Raw genomic sequence first — 15,138 nt, 5'->3', positions numbered from 1 at the left:
GGTTAGGCAGCTTTGTGAAGAGTACTGAAGTCTTTCTTCTCTGCCTCTTACCATCCAGATTCTGTGGAAAGGCACTGGAAGGCCAACAGGAGATGAAGCTATCTTGAAACTGCTTAATGGAGACTTTAACAGTTAGAACAAAGTATATTAAAGCACAGAACCTTCTAAGTGTGAGATGAACTGCTGGGTGCCTTTACTGCGGTGACAGTTGCTATGCTTACACTTAACATACTTACACGTTATAGCATATGTAGAGGTGATAAGGACAAGCTTTATTAGTTACATTGTTGCATCAATAATCAGTTTTCTAACACAAAGTGGAGATCTGTGAATATTGTTTGTGTTGTGAAATAATGCTAAAGAGTGGAGGAATTGGGATGCTTGTACTAAGTTTGCCTGAGAATGAACTCTTTGTTTTTGTTACCAGGAATTCAGCAGCAGTGGGTCACGGCTGTTTCTGCTACGCTCTAATGCGTTCAATTCCAGTTGCCATCTACATTGTTTTGGTAACAGGTCTGCGTTACCACCTGTTCATATGGAGCGTCTTCTCACCAAAACTACTTTATGAGGGAGTGCATGTGTTCATCACAGCCACTATCTGCCTGTTCTTCACAGCCATGGATCAGAACCACTCTCACAAGGTGCAAGATTGAAAATAAGTGTGCGGTACGCAGTTCTGCATTGCAATGTCCAGTGTGTCACTAGAATGGGAGAAGGAGAATAATGGCTTTAAATTGTTGTGTAGAATTTGATGAGTAACTTTGTTTATTTTAGTCAAGATCAGGATTTGAAGGGCCTGTCCTATTTCAAAACTGAGTTTGCTTTAACAATGTTGAATTGAAATAAACTGTTCCTTCATGGATAACTTTTGTTCTATAGCTGTCATTATAGCACTCTCCAAATAATAGAATGGCAATATTACATGATTTGAATTTAAAAATGTACATCTTAATATAAATACAGACCAGCACCTCATGGGCACTGGAAAAATCTTTTGCATATACAATTTTTTTACCTTCTTAGACTACAGAATCCTAAAAATATGCAGGTTTTCTTGGTGCTGTTCACAAGATCTTATATTCATTAGCTTTGGGGATTTTTTCATTAGTTTTGTTTCTAGTGTGTGACTGAAAGTATTATTAAATTATTGAAATATTTTACAAATATCCCAGGTAAGAGATTTTTTTCTTTGTTTTGCATAGGCAGCATTTCTATTTAAAGGCGGTATTTTCTTTGTAAGGTGAGTGCAATCATTATCTGTAATGGATTTCAATCTGCACTTCAGGCACTGGATAAGAAATGCTAATGGACTAACAAAGTCATGAATCTTCTATGGAGTCCGTTCACTGCTAAAGTGTTGTGTTTCTTTTTATTAATGTATAAATGTTAAATCAGGTTGGTGGCAGCTGTGCTGAACATTTGATCATGTTTTCCACACTGGGGTAGAGACTTATGAGCCATGAGCAGGTAAATAGTTTAATGGGCTAAGTTACCAACAGAATAAAAGGTGTGTTTGCATCACCTTTCCCCTAGTAACCTGTCCAGCCACCTCACTTGAGTGTGCTATAATTAATTCCTAACAATGTTGTTTTCCCTGCTTCTGTCAAGAAGATACACAATGATGACTATACCGAGCATCAGTATTCTTTATGTGGGTTTTTTTGCCTCATATTTTTGTCCATGTTAGCAGCCAATAGGATTTAATATAAATGTATTAGAGCTGTAGCAGAAGAGAAGCATGCAGGGAACTCTAATTTGTGTTATAAATCTGAAAATAAAAAGCTTTTAGACCCTATATAGCTGACAGCGCATTTGTTAGGATCACTGATACACTTTTCATCTCATGTTTCAGATAGAGCAAATCTCTAAAAGTAGGCCTTTCATTTTTACACATTAATAATAGGCCATCTTGATCACTAATAATGACATTTTTTTCACCTGTAAAACAACAAAATTTTCAGTACCCTGGCCACATATTGCTGTTCACCTGGAGAAGGGACTATGGGATCTTAATGTCATTCATTGTGACCTGTTGGAAGTTTGAAAATTAAATACTTTTAATAAATTTTTTTTTCACTGCAAATTACGGAGTATTTAAAATAGTTTGTATTTGTGAATGTTGTACACATTTACCATTTTCATCATTCTCATTATTTTTCTGGTTACCTGTTGCCTAGCAACCATATGGGGATTATTGACATCTTCTCTGTTTGCTTACTTGGTTAATTCCCAAGCAATCCTCCCTAATGTTCATACAGAATATGTTCATAAGAGATTTAACTCAGAGAGAAAGGGTGCTAATAAAGAGATGGAAGAGGTGGAGGGGAAGTTGCTTCTGGGGTACAGAATCCTAAAGCAATGTGGCCTGACATTCACAAGATCTTTTATTCCTTTCTTCTGGTATTTTTTGCTTCTAGTATATCTCTTGGACATTTTATCAAATAGTGGAATCTAAACTATTGTGTGTGTATTAAGGTTGCATTTCTTCAGATTACTTAAATAATCCTAGTGTCCCCTTTCTTCTCTGAAGTTGAAAGATGTCCAGACTGAATCCAGGAGAAAATAAATGGCTTGGAAAAACTATGGTTTTCAAGACCAGGAAAGGAAGGAAGAAGGAGGAACTTTGACTGCAACTCTGTCTTGGGTTAACACATAAGTTAGGGTGATATTTCAAGAAAACATGGTGCTTTCAGCTTCAGAATTGCAATTTTTATTCTTTTTCACCCTTTCTCTTTGTGTATAGGCAAATGAAATACGATTTTATCTTCATCAGCTTTTGGGGAGACATTAAGGAAATGAGTTGGTTCTTGCTGCTCTGGCGTGGTTATCAGCTGGGGGTGCAGCTTCCACAGGAGTACCCTGTGCACAGGCACAGACTCCTCCTTAAATATGTTCTAAGCAAGGATGTTGTGTACTTCTCTGTTTGGATGAAGTTTTGACACATGGTAAATTTTTCCACTCAGCATCTTCGCTGCTGGTCACTGCCAGGTTCAGCCAGTTACAGTGGTCTATAGCTTCCCCTACTAGATTTCACTAGATCACCATTGGTCAGTGTGGCTCACTGCCACTCAAAGCTTGTAACGTATGTCCAGTATGGTCCTAAAGATCCAGAGTGTGATGAAACTTGAGCTAAGAAGAGACTCTTGTAAATGAATTCAGGTTTAAGAAGAAAAACCCAACCTATTCATATTTCAGATACTATATATCTGTATTTCTGCTCTGTAGGAAAAAAAACAAGTTTTCCTTGGCTTTATATAAGACAGCAGAGCATCCACACCACGCGCCACAGCCTTTGCAGCAGGCAATGAATGCGTGCTAAGCCACTGCTCCTGTGTGGTGCTGTCTGTAAAGGTCAGGGCAATTTTTGGAATTCCTCACATAAAGCATTTGCAAATTAAACAAGATTTATCTCCACAACTGCACAGTCACAGGAGGAGGGGGCGCAGATGCAAGTTGCCATGAAGGGCTTCCTCTGAATAACCAAGACTTCCCTGAGTGCTTCAGCAGCACAAGGAGGGCAAGGAAGCTGGTCCCACTGATCAGTGGGGCAGGAAAGGGAGCTGGCTGATCTCACTGTAGGCTGCCCTCTCTGTGAAAGACTGTGACCGGGGGATGTTCATGAGGCTAGCATTGCACTGTCTTCCAGAAGTGTAAGGAGGGTCTGGGGAATGACTGGCCATCAGCCCCTCCTCAGTCCCCAGGCAGATGATGGAGAGGGAGACTATTTCCCAAGAACTAGATGGAGGGGAAATGAGAAAGAGGGATTTACCAGGACAACTTGTGCCTGGCCCATTGGTGCCTGATTGCCTTTTCTGAAGAGGTGACAGACTGTGGAGACGGGAAGAGCACTGGATGTTGGACAACTTTACTTTAGCGAGGCCTTCAACATGGTGTACTTGCTGCCCAAGTGGTAAGCTATAGATCAGTGGGCTTGAAGGTGTACTGGATCACTGGGTTCTGAGGGTTGACTTGAGTGGTTTGTGGTCTCATGGTTATCTGGTAAGCAGTGGTGTCCCTGGGGGGCAATGCTATGGCAAGGCAATTTAAGATCTTTCTTAAGCTGGATGAGGGGATGGCAAGAGCAGAGCAAGTCTGGAGATGGTACCAAACTGGGGGGAGCTGGGTATATGCTGAAGGGGAGGGCCACCCTTTGGAGGGACCTTGTCAGGCTGGAGAAGTGGGCTGCTGGGAAGCTGCAGTACGGCCTGGGCAAACACTGAGTCATGCCCCTGGATGGGAAGAGCCTGGTAGTGGTGCAAGATGGGGCCCATGGGCTGGGAACAGCTCTGGAGCCCCAGTAGACAGCAAAGTGGACCGTGAGCAGCGCTGACAGCCCGATCCTGTTCCCCAGCTGATCAGTATTCATGGAACACACACACACGTGTGCACATACTCACACACGGACACACACACATGTTTGCATAGATTGTTTATCCAACACCTGGCCCAAATCCCCATGGACTCCCCTGCTGCTGGCACCCAGGCAGGAACCCCAGAGGTTTGCAGCCATGCTCTGGTTGCTGGTATCCAGACCTCTTCTCTTACTGGTGAGTCCTGCTTGAAGTTCACTGGTGTTCACACATACCTACTTAGAGACTGCACTCACAAAGAAGAAGTAGGATTTAATGAGAGGATGGGGCACACAGCAGCGATGAAGTGAAAGGCTCCATCAGAGAAATACACTGACTAGCAACTTGTTTATACTCAACCAGCCCTTTTTATCCATTTTTTCCTCTGCTCTCCCATGTTTGTTCCTCCCCAAGCCATCTTGATCCTTCTTTTTCCCCTCCTTTGGTTCTTTCCCTGAGCACTGCATAATGACTTACATGTTCTATCAGTCCCCTTAAAAATGTCCTCTAAGTTTTACAGAATCCCCAAGTGCTTTTCCCTCTGCATCCCTTAATGAGTCCTGGGCTCATTCAGGCAGTAAGCTCCTTCAGTCTGCAAGGTCTTCCAAGAGAGGAGTTTCTTTGGTTGACTAATCCTGGTGGGCTTCACAGCAGGGACAATTGTCTAATCGCTTAGTGAGTGATTAGATTATAATCTAAATAAATTACCATAAACTACCGATTAAGCAATTGGGTTAGTAGAGATCCTCAGCATGTCCTTGTTCATCTGACCCTCTCCAGACCTTTGTGTTAACCATGAATAGTCTTTAATTACGTAAGTTCACAGTGATTAGTGCCTTGTTATGGCCTGAGGATGAGAAATCTCAGGGAGCCCTTTTGGCTGCAGTCAGCTCCCAGAAGGGAGGGCATGGAGATGTTGAAGGTGGACTCTTCTCAGAAGGACACAGGGACAGCCCCAAACGCAACAGGCACAACTTGCAGTATGGGACATTGCCAGGAGGTTGGAGGAGCCTTTTCTCCTCTGGGTGTTTACTGTCTAGGGTGGATCCCTTGGAGATTTTCCCACCTTGAAGCAACCTCATTTAGTTGGCCCTGCTGTGGTCTGGACATTGTATTGGGTAAGCTCCAGCGGTCTCTTCCAGCCAGTGTTTTTCAAGGATTCTGTGGTTTTGTTATATTTAAAGTTGACTCTGCCATTTTTTACTGACTTTCACAGGCTATTTCCTGAAGTCAGAGAGCTTTGTCATTCATTTCACAACAAAAATAAAAAAATTTAACAAGCAGGAAATAAAACATCTGTGTCACTGGGTTTTTTTAAGAGATAAACATTGCAGCTGAAAACTGTTGTTAGTTTTGGTTTTATTTTATGTAGCCTTGTATTTATACAGTAGATACAAGAAGTGAGCATCACTGGAAGGAGAAGTTTAATGCCATCTGCCCATAGCCATGCCAGCTTCAGTGCCTCCATAGCTTGAGGATTCCCAGATTCGATGATGAAGGGTGCTATTTTGCCATTGCTTCTGTTATGATTCAGATGATTCCCCAAAATGTTCAGCTTGCATATTAGGCCTGAAATGAAAGTTTGTGGGCTTGCTGTGATCGCTGCAGGCCCATGCTGGGAAGACACACACATACACAGGTGACTTGCTTTCTGAAGGTGTTTTTCTGGCTTCAGGCTGAGAACTATGCCTGTGAACATTAATTCCTCTATTTTGCCTGATGGGGGACATAGGTTCATCCCACGGGACATGTTATCTCCCAACATCTGATAAAAACCCGGGGTTGCTATGAGGAATAGCCTTGTTCCTTCAGCAGCTGTCTCTCCCACTCAATGTAACACCGTTGTCCTCCCAGCTGGGCAGGGTGTTGAGGACACATTTTCAGCCTGGTATTAGCTTATGGTGTAACTCAATTCAATGTGTAGCTCAAAGCACACCCTTTTTGCATGACATTGTTGTCAGCTTAAGGATGAGGGTGCTAGCCAGCAGAGATGGGCTTCAGGATAACACTTAGTCTCCAGACGAACTACCCATGGTAAAACTTGCATCACCTATGCCTTTTTTACGCCTCTGATTTTACCACTGTGGTGTGTTATATTTGGTGATGTTGACTGCAAAGACCACTGGTGATGCAGAACGATACAGCAGGGCTCACACAGCAAATGTGCACCCCATACTGCATGGATGGTGTATTGGTCACCATCAGGAAGACACAAAGTCCAAAACACTCAGAAGCCTCTGCAGCTGTTACCCAGAGAGTTGGTTATATCTGGTGAGATAGGAAGACTTGAGCTGAACTTTTCCTGATACAAAAAAAATGAAAGCTGCTTGAAGAGCGCAGTCTTTGGAGGCTGTAGGACTTCCCAGTGGGTCAAAATAGCCCTGCCTGGTCCCAAGCTTTTGCTGAGCTGCAGAACCTGTTTGTATGGGGTGATTACCTGAAAAAGCTGAGTCTGTGGTTCCAGTGATGGCGCTGAAGAGCAGTGTAGTGTCTGCAGTTGTCAAGCCTTGCTGGTTTGGCACAAGTTAGTTTGTCACTATTTGCGTACAGCAGTTGCTGAGCAGAGTTAGTCTGTAGATCCTTTGGGTGGCTGAGCACAAGATCAAATTAAAGAAAACATGCCACTGAATCATACCTAGGGCCTTGGAAATCAACATCGTATTATCTAAAAGTGGCCTTTAAAAGGGAAAGTGACAAACAGATCCACTGGCCCCAATTCTGCCTTGGTCCCTGCGTGTAGTACTTCCTACAGTAAGCTGTAGACTTCCAGAGGTGCTTGACTGATGAGAAACACAAGGCATGGGAACAGAAGGGAAGTTTTGGGGCAACATTTGCATGTATTGTGGGTGGCTTTTTGTTTTGAAGAAATGCTTAAAAAGAGACTAACATGACTGGTGCAGCTCTCTTGGCTGGAGTCAACAGCCCACAGGAGCAGCTTAGGAGTGGGTGAGCAGCCTCTTGCATTTTGGCTGCACATGAACTTCCCCTGAATGTCATTGCTCAGGACTTTCGGCAGTGTCACTTAGAGCCTAGTTCCTCCACAAAAGCCATGCTGGAGGTGCCTTGCCAATGGAAGAAGGTCCTTGGTCCTCCTCTTTCACAACTGGGACACAGGAGACAGTTGCTGAGAAAAGGCAGAGGCCCATTAGAGAGGACTGCCACAGCTGGAGATGCAGTTATGACTGGGTTTTTGTTGCCTGCAGCTCTGCCAGTGACATGTTTGTGGCAATGTGAACACCTCCTTTCTGCTGTGGGTGTTGACAGAAAGCATCCAGCATTGCTGGTTTAATCTTGCTAGGCAGAATGCCACAGCACAGAAATCCTGGGCTTGCTTCCTGCTTTCCCATAAACTTACTGGGCTAGCCTGTGGAGATACACCACAGGAGGTAAACATGTGTGTACTGCCAAGGAGACTGCAGCAAAGCACTTCGTGCAGGCACTTGCACTGAGATGCGTGTATGTGATAAATCCTTCAGTGAACAGCAGCGTGGACACAGCTTTGGTTTACAAAGCAGAGTCTCATGTGTGAAACATATTAAAGATCAATGCATGGAGAACTACTCTCACTCACATATCTGGCCTTCTGGAAGCAGGTCCCTGGGGGGTTAGGAGCTCCACACTCTTCAGGTCTGGATGCACAGAGGGGAGTCTGGGGAAGTCCTGTGAGGGCACTGGGGCTCCTTCCTGAGGCTTTCAGTAGACAGCTGAGATGATCACCAGGTGGGATGGGAAGAGCACTTCAGGGAAAGTGGAGCTGTGGGGAGGGAGGTACAAGGGCAAAACAAAATAAGAGTTGCTGGAGGCAACTGGGAAGAATTTTCCTGTTGTGAGGTAGTTTCTGCAGGGTGGGCAGGGCCAGGGGAGAGTGCTGTAAATCCCATCTGCCCTTTTAACACATGCAGCATCTCTGAGCGAGCCAAAATTAAGCCATTTTATGAAAACCGCAGGGAAAAAAAAACCCACAAAATCAAGACAGCTGTGTGACTGGGAGCGATACTTCACCTACACATAAGCTCACAGTAGCTGAATTCCAGTATGCTTTCATCTCAACATCCAACTCAGAGAAAGTTTTACTGGTGGGGGAGAAAGGGGACATAAGGAAACAAAATGTGTGTGACCTTATTTGTACTGCTGACCTGTTTCAACCAAACCTGGAGCAAAGCAGAGGTCTTAGGATAACCTGAGTTCCTGTAACTCTCTGCTAAGCATCAGCAATGTGTCATCGACAAGGATCTCAGGGCATGCCCCCGCTCAAGGCTGGGCAGTCAGGACCTAGCTAGTGTCCAGTCCACGTAAAAGCAGCTGTCTGACCAGTCCATGCAGGTATGCTTTGGACAAAGGATGGATGTTGAAACCAGGTTTTTCTAGTTTCCCTGGTTCTGGAACAGCTCTCTTTAAATCCATACTGAAGAAGCTCCAACAAGTTCCTTCTTACTCCCTCCAGAGAGTAGTAGCTGGAGTCATCTGGCAAGTGTGCCTCAGTAGCAGAATTTTACTAGGCTTTTGATGTAGGCTTCTTAGCTCAGACCATGGTCAACACCTGCAGCTCTGCCTTAGCATCCTTGCAGTGGAGTCTGGACAGCTGTTGCCTGTTCTGGCTCCTGAGTACAAGTGCAGTGTAGAAATGAGACACCCCTTCCATTCTTCTCCGCATTGCTGCATCTGTCAGTGTATGTGACACCATCTGCACTGGACTCTCACCTCAATGGAAGGGGAGCCAGAAGTGCCACCCAGCCTGCCTGGGACTTGGACTGTGAGTTGGGGGTGAAAGACTTTTCCCCTTCACAAAATGTTGTGGAGACATACCTGGGGGTTATCTGCTACCAGAAGGGACTCACAGTACTCTCCCAGCTTGCAGATCAGCGGACATAGTTAAAGAAAGGTCAATCTTTCCTTCTGCGTCCCCTGCAAAACTCTTGTGTAGAGCCTGCTTGCTTGCCCTAGGGTGAATTTTGCAGAGCCAACATGATGATACCAAAAGTATACCATGTGCTATAGCATGGCTAGCAGACAGGTATAGCACAAAAAAAGCTATTTAAAGCCTGAAATTCTGATGATAAAATACTAGATGATTAGCAAAGTAATTTTACTCCATTTGCAACAAATGTCCTCATTTACATGAAGAGTGCAGTGAACGTAGATTAGCTGAAACAAAAGCACAGAGATTGGGCAGTTTTCCTCTTTGATGCAAAGATTATAATTAGTGCGTATTTTTGTATGTGATGGTTTGAAAATGTCTTAGCTGAATACAGAGCAAGTGTAACTTCTCCGGAAGTGTTTCACATGCTGTTGGATGCTTAACTCAGATTGCTGGATTCTTTTCATCAGATCAATTAGATTTTGTTACATTCTTACACGTGACATGCCCCCCAAACCCCTCTGAAGATACTGTTTGCTTGGAATGGGCTTTTTAATGTTATTGTTTAATGGGCTTGCTCCATTTCCACTGAAATCAGAGGAGTTCTGCTCATACTGCCAAGAGAGCCCTAACTTGCAAATCATTTCCAGTTCCCATCACTGAAATCTTCTGCTTGCCTGATGCTGTATTGTTTAAAATGTCTTAAGTACTCTTAGAAGATAAAGGCCGAATCAGTTTAATTCTGCATATGAAATGTCAGTGTCATGCTGCTTTTATGTAGGTATATGCATACTGAGTATTATTTTCTGAGTGTAATTGCCTTAAGTGCTGTTGATCGTGCAAAGAGAATGATGCATTCTCTGACTCAAGGGTCTGAGAATCAAAGATCCAAATCCTGCAGATGCTTAAGCATGTGGAGAAAGCCCTCTCAAGGGATGACACAGACATCCAGCTACTCTTGTGTTCAAGGCTGGAGACCACATTTAGCAGACTGAAACCAGCAGAAGCACACAGTATCTCACCCCTGAGAAGTACTGGTCATTGGAGGGAGGGGCTTGGCAGGAGAGAATGAGAAGGACTGGTGAGGACAGATGCAGGTAGGAGAAGAGCAGCACAGATGGAGTGTTTGGAATCAGAGGGAAGTAGCCATATGGGGCATAGAGAACACCAGGAAGACAAATTCACAGAGGAAAAAGAAAGGAGGACTGGGAAATGTGTGAATCCAGGGTCAGGCAGTGATCCTTCAACTTACTGGTGGTAACAAAAAAAGTTAGGTTGAAATCTGTTTTCAAGGTGTTTGTAGAGGGCTTGTTGTGACTAGCTTTGCTCCACTCTATTCCTGAATTGAAATACCAAGAAAATAAAGGGGGGGTCTGGAAAGATAGGCTGGACAGAATGAGCAGTGCTGGAAAATCAGACCAGTTTAAAGACCAGTAACATTTATAAGAGTTACCAGTTCAAACTGCCTGCTTTTACTGAGCACCCTACCTCTCCATTTTGAGGAATATTCATTCTGTTTTACATTGCATATTTTCTCTTGAGCAGTGTCCCACATTACAAGCTTAGGGTGCTGAGATCTCATAATCTGTAGTGTTTTGTGTTGCCTATTAATCTTTAGACTGGTTTGCTGACTAGCCAGCACTTCATGGGATCCTGTCATGGTCACCCTTGTAGCTACAGATGTGTTCAGAGCACTGTGTCTTGATGTAGTGGAGGCAGAAAAACAGCACAGAAAGACATGGACATGTTGGAGCGGGTCCAGAGGAGGGCCACAAAAATGATCAGAGGGATGCAACACCCCTCCTCTGAAGAAAGGCTGAGAGAGTTGGGGTTGTTCAGTCTCGAGAAGAGAAGGCTCAGGGGAGACCTTACTGTGGCCTTTCAGTACTTAGAGGGGGCTTATAAGAAAGACGGGGACAGATTTTTAGTAGAGCCTGTTGCAATAGGACAAGGCATAATGGTTTTAAACTAAAAAAGAGTAGATTCAGACTCGATGTAAGGAAGAAATTACTTGTGATGAGGGTGATGAAACACTGGAACAGGTTGCCCAGAGAGGTGGTAGATGGCCCATCCCTGGAAACATTCAAGGTTAGGCTGGACAGGGCTCTGAGCAACCTGATCTAGTTGAAGATTTCCCTGCTTATTGCAGCGGAGTTGGACTAGATGATCTTTAAAGGTCCCTTCCAACCCAAACTGTGCTATGATTCTATGATCCTATGAAAAAGAGGGAGGGGTTGGGAAAGCTGTAAATATAATGTACAAATATCCATAGGCTTTACACCCTGAGCATTGCTAGGGTTGATAGTACAGAACAATTTCCTTTTTCATGCATGAATGTTTTACCAAACACTCATTTGATGGCTCTTACTTCACTGATTTGCTTGCGCCCTGAAGGTAATGTCTAAGGAAAGGCCCACAGCTTGTGAATGAAGGAGGGAAGCTTGTTTTAAGAAGGACCAAGCCAAAAGTCTTAAAAGTGGTTGGGAATTTCTTTGCTTTAAAGAGAGAGGGTTTTGATGGTGAAAGAAAAACCGCAGCAATCTGCAAAGAGGTATTATATCTGGGAACTCCCTCCTTTTCTGGACATGCCCTCTTACAGGAACATGCAAGATCACTGCAAGTAGAAGGCAGCATGTGTGTTTGCTTGTTTTGCCTATTTCTTTGATATCCCTTCTACCTCCCAGGCAACTTCTACTCTCTCTTGCTCTTTCTAGTGCAGCTGCTGAGTCCCTGCACCACTCAGCTGCACGCAAGCCAGCTTGTGGGAACACCACTATCATATGCCTCTTTCAGGGTGCATTTCACAACTTCGTCCATGCCTTTCTGTGTATGTGTTTGTCTGCCTCCTGCATTTCACATAGCTGTGCTGAAAGAAACCCAGCTAGGTTTCAAGAGGGGTAAAAGCTCTTCTATATAGTGGTCTTGTGCCTCTACCTCCACATGGCAATTACTGCCTTGTTGGTATGTACACACATGAGGGGTGGAGGGAGTATCTGGGATCCTGTTCCAACAAATTAAATGGCAGAGATCAAACTCATCCTCTTCTGCACGCTTCTTCATAACCACTGCCTGACATGTGAGACAACACTTAGAAAACTCAAGTATTTGAGTCTGGTGACTGCTGGGGCCAGCAGCATGCTACTGCCTGGCAGCTGTAGCTGGTCCAGGCTCTGGTTCTGCAGGAGGAGGCATGAAGAGGGCAGAAAGGGAAGAGTTAGACTATTCTTTCTTCTGCTGTGTCTGAGTAATGCATTCACAGCAAATTGAGCTTCTAGCCATGCTGAGCTTCCCCAGTTCAGGCTGAACTCACCACATTGATTTTATGATTGGAGGGGACATGGGGAACTTGGAGATCAGTCACAAAATGGGGCTGAAAAGTGGCAGTCGCAGCTCTTTATCCAGAGCTCTCTCATTAGAGCATTCCACATGGGGAAGACGAGGGGACAGTTGTCTGAGTCCCTCCAGCTCCCAGGCAGTCAGGAGCACTTACCCCACTATCACTGGTAGGTATTCTTTACCCTCTTCTGTTGACTCTGTTCTCCTTTGTATGAAGCAGCTGAGTGTCCATTGGAGCTGAGGTCCCTCCCCACCAGCAAGCTGTCTTCTTCTGCATGCTATGAATATTTACATGTCTTATGCAAGCTGAAAAGCTTCATGGGAAATCAAGGAGAGCTGCCCTCAGCACAGCTCGCAGTGTGACCTGCAAGGATCCAGGCGAGATGTCCATGTGCACAGGGACAGTCTTTGCAGGTCAGATCTGGAAGGGGCATGACTTCTTGTAATGTGGCTGAGAGAAATGAGGCAGGGTTTGCAAAGGGAGGGAATAAATTTTGTTAGCTAAAGTAAAGATCAGGCAAGTTCTTCTTGTATGCATGTGTACACAAAGGACATGCATGTGAGGGAAATACCAGTGGTAAAAAGCAGAGGGAGTGGAAGCCAAAGGAAAACATGTGCAACCTAAGGACATCGCCTGGAGGACCCCAGGGGTGCCAAAGGACAAGACTTCCCAACTGAAATAGCAGATGGGGAGCTCTTCATTTCTGCAGCTGGCTTCTGCTGTACAGAAAGCCACCACTCTCTTCCCAGGTGTGTAAGTGCTGGTTTGGGAGATTTTGTTTTTCAGAGTGGAAAGTCTTGGCATGGGTGGGTTGTGAGGGAAGAGAGAAACCCCACATCTATGATGCTGGGTACTAGCACTGCCTGGAGGTCACTGTTGCTTCTATCTCATGATGATCTATCCCGGAGGCCTCACATAGCACTGTGCAATTCAGCTTGAACATGGCAGGCGGGTCATGGGAACTTCTCAGATCTTTGGTGAGAAGGCCAGCCTCTGCAGATGTGGGTCACCGATGTCAGGTTTTGGTGCTTATGCCAAGGCAGCTGCACTGCAACTATATGAGGGTAAGCAGCTGCCATGTCTGCTTGGAGCAGGGTGTAAAACTCAGCCCTGGGTCAGCAAGGTCTCTCCACAGGCTGATTGCAGTGGGTTTTCACCATGTCCTTGAAAGCAGGCCCACGCCCGCACACATTGCTGAATTGGGGCCCCAGCCTCTGACCTCCTGTCTTACAAAGGCTGCTTCACAGTCTGAGCAGCTGGAGCTCCCTGCATGGAGCTTGTGCTGAGATGTCTTCCAATGAACCGAATAACAAACCCAAACCCAGCCCCTACGTTCAGTTGTCTGCTATCTGCTGCCATTAATCCACTTGAGATAATTTGGCAGCAGAGATCAGAATGAATTAATTTGGGATTTGCAGGCTGTCGAATATTTTTCCTCAGGCAGCTTTCTGCTGAGTTTGTGGACTTCGGGGATTAGCTGCTATTTAAAGCAGCAATGTATGAACTTCCACGATAGCTTGTGCTCTGTCTGTCCAGCTGAGCCAGAGGAAGAAGTGATGTGTGTATGTGCAAGCCTGAAATTCAGTGCTCGGCTGCTCTGCCTTGGCTCCCCCATCCCTGGTGGGATTGATCTCACAGAATTTCTAGCATCAAGATGTAGGCTTTCAAATCTTCCTGTGTGCTGGGCTTTGCTCGATGACAGCTAATGTTGCACTGGAGACCTGTACAGCCTTGACCTCTCCAGGAAGGGACTGTTACTGCTTAACAGCCATTTCTTTGGGCCGAAAGCAGCTGTTATTCCCTGTTTGCCTCTTGACAGAGACAATTCAATCTGCTGCTTCCACTTGCAGAGTTCATCCTCTGCCCCAGGGGGACCAATCTTCAGTGCTGGGAGTAAAGCAGCTAAACAAACAGAAGGAACGAGCTATGAAAAAGGGGCAGAGGGGTCTGGGGAGTGGAGCAGGGACATGGTGAGCGGCTGTGTGAGGGAGCTGCTCCCCAAGCTGTTCAGAACAAAAGCAAGTGCCTGCGGCCAGTGACCTGGACACGCTGTGCAGGGCCTGCCATTTCCCTGGCCCAGCCCAGCAGCAGCGTGGGCAGGAGAGCCCATGGCAGCAGTGCATCCAAAGAGGATGTGCCATATTTCCCTGCCTGCCTGCGCATTTAAGCACATTATTCATACTTTTCATACCTGGACGTCCATACCTTCTTTTAACAGACTCTTGACACAGTGAGGGCAACCGGAGTCACAGGAGGCTGTGGCGAGAGCCTGGAGTCTGGAAATCACCTGCTGAAAGGCAGGTGCTTAAAAACTCATGTAGAGGCTGAGATCTGCAGCCTGACTTTCAAATGGGCAGAGAATATGACATTTCCCACAGGCTTTAACAGCAACCATCTGGAAACAAAAGAACAAAACTACCCAACAGATTTGTCATCTGTGTGCCTAACATCAAGTTTTCACCTTCGTTTTATACCCTGGTCCACATGTTCCTCCTTTTTCTACTACAAAGAAGCTTTTGCATGCTTTGCAGTGGGAATTTAAAGGAGGAGCCAGGATGAAAAATAGAGTAGGTTCATTGGGTCTTCTGGTCTTG

General features: G+C 45.2%; 1 protein-coding gene across 4 annotated transcripts in view; it reads left to right on the top strand.

Annotated features, from left to right (window-relative positions):
• PIGG (phosphatidylinositol glycan anchor biosynthesis class G) overlaps positions 1–2,083 on the top strand; it is a 98,235-nt gene extending 96,152 nt beyond the window's left edge. For 2 of the 4 annotated variants that reach the window (XR_003921766.1, XM_041121127.1), the window contains one exon: positions 428–574. Coding sequence is in view for 2 of the 4 variants with exons in the window: in XM_030003280.1 (XP_029859140.1) it covers positions 428–653 (226 nt within the window). In the remaining 2 variants the exon portion in view is untranslated. Of the gene's footprint in view, positions 1–427 lie in introns of all 4 variants that reach the window. The other 2 variants (XM_030003280.1, XM_030003279.1) reach the window with 1 other exon arrangement.
• The last annotated feature ends 13,055 nt before the right edge of the window (positions 2,084–15,138 follow it).

This window comes from Aquila chrysaetos, chromosome Z (assembly GCF_900496995.4).
Source record: "Aquila chrysaetos chrysaetos chromosome Z, bAquChr1.4, whole genome shotgun sequence".
Classification (NCBI taxonomy): domain Eukaryota; kingdom Metazoa; phylum Chordata; class Aves; order Accipitriformes; family Accipitridae; genus Aquila; species Aquila chrysaetos.
This window is presented reverse-complemented; position numbering and strand designations above follow the sequence as displayed.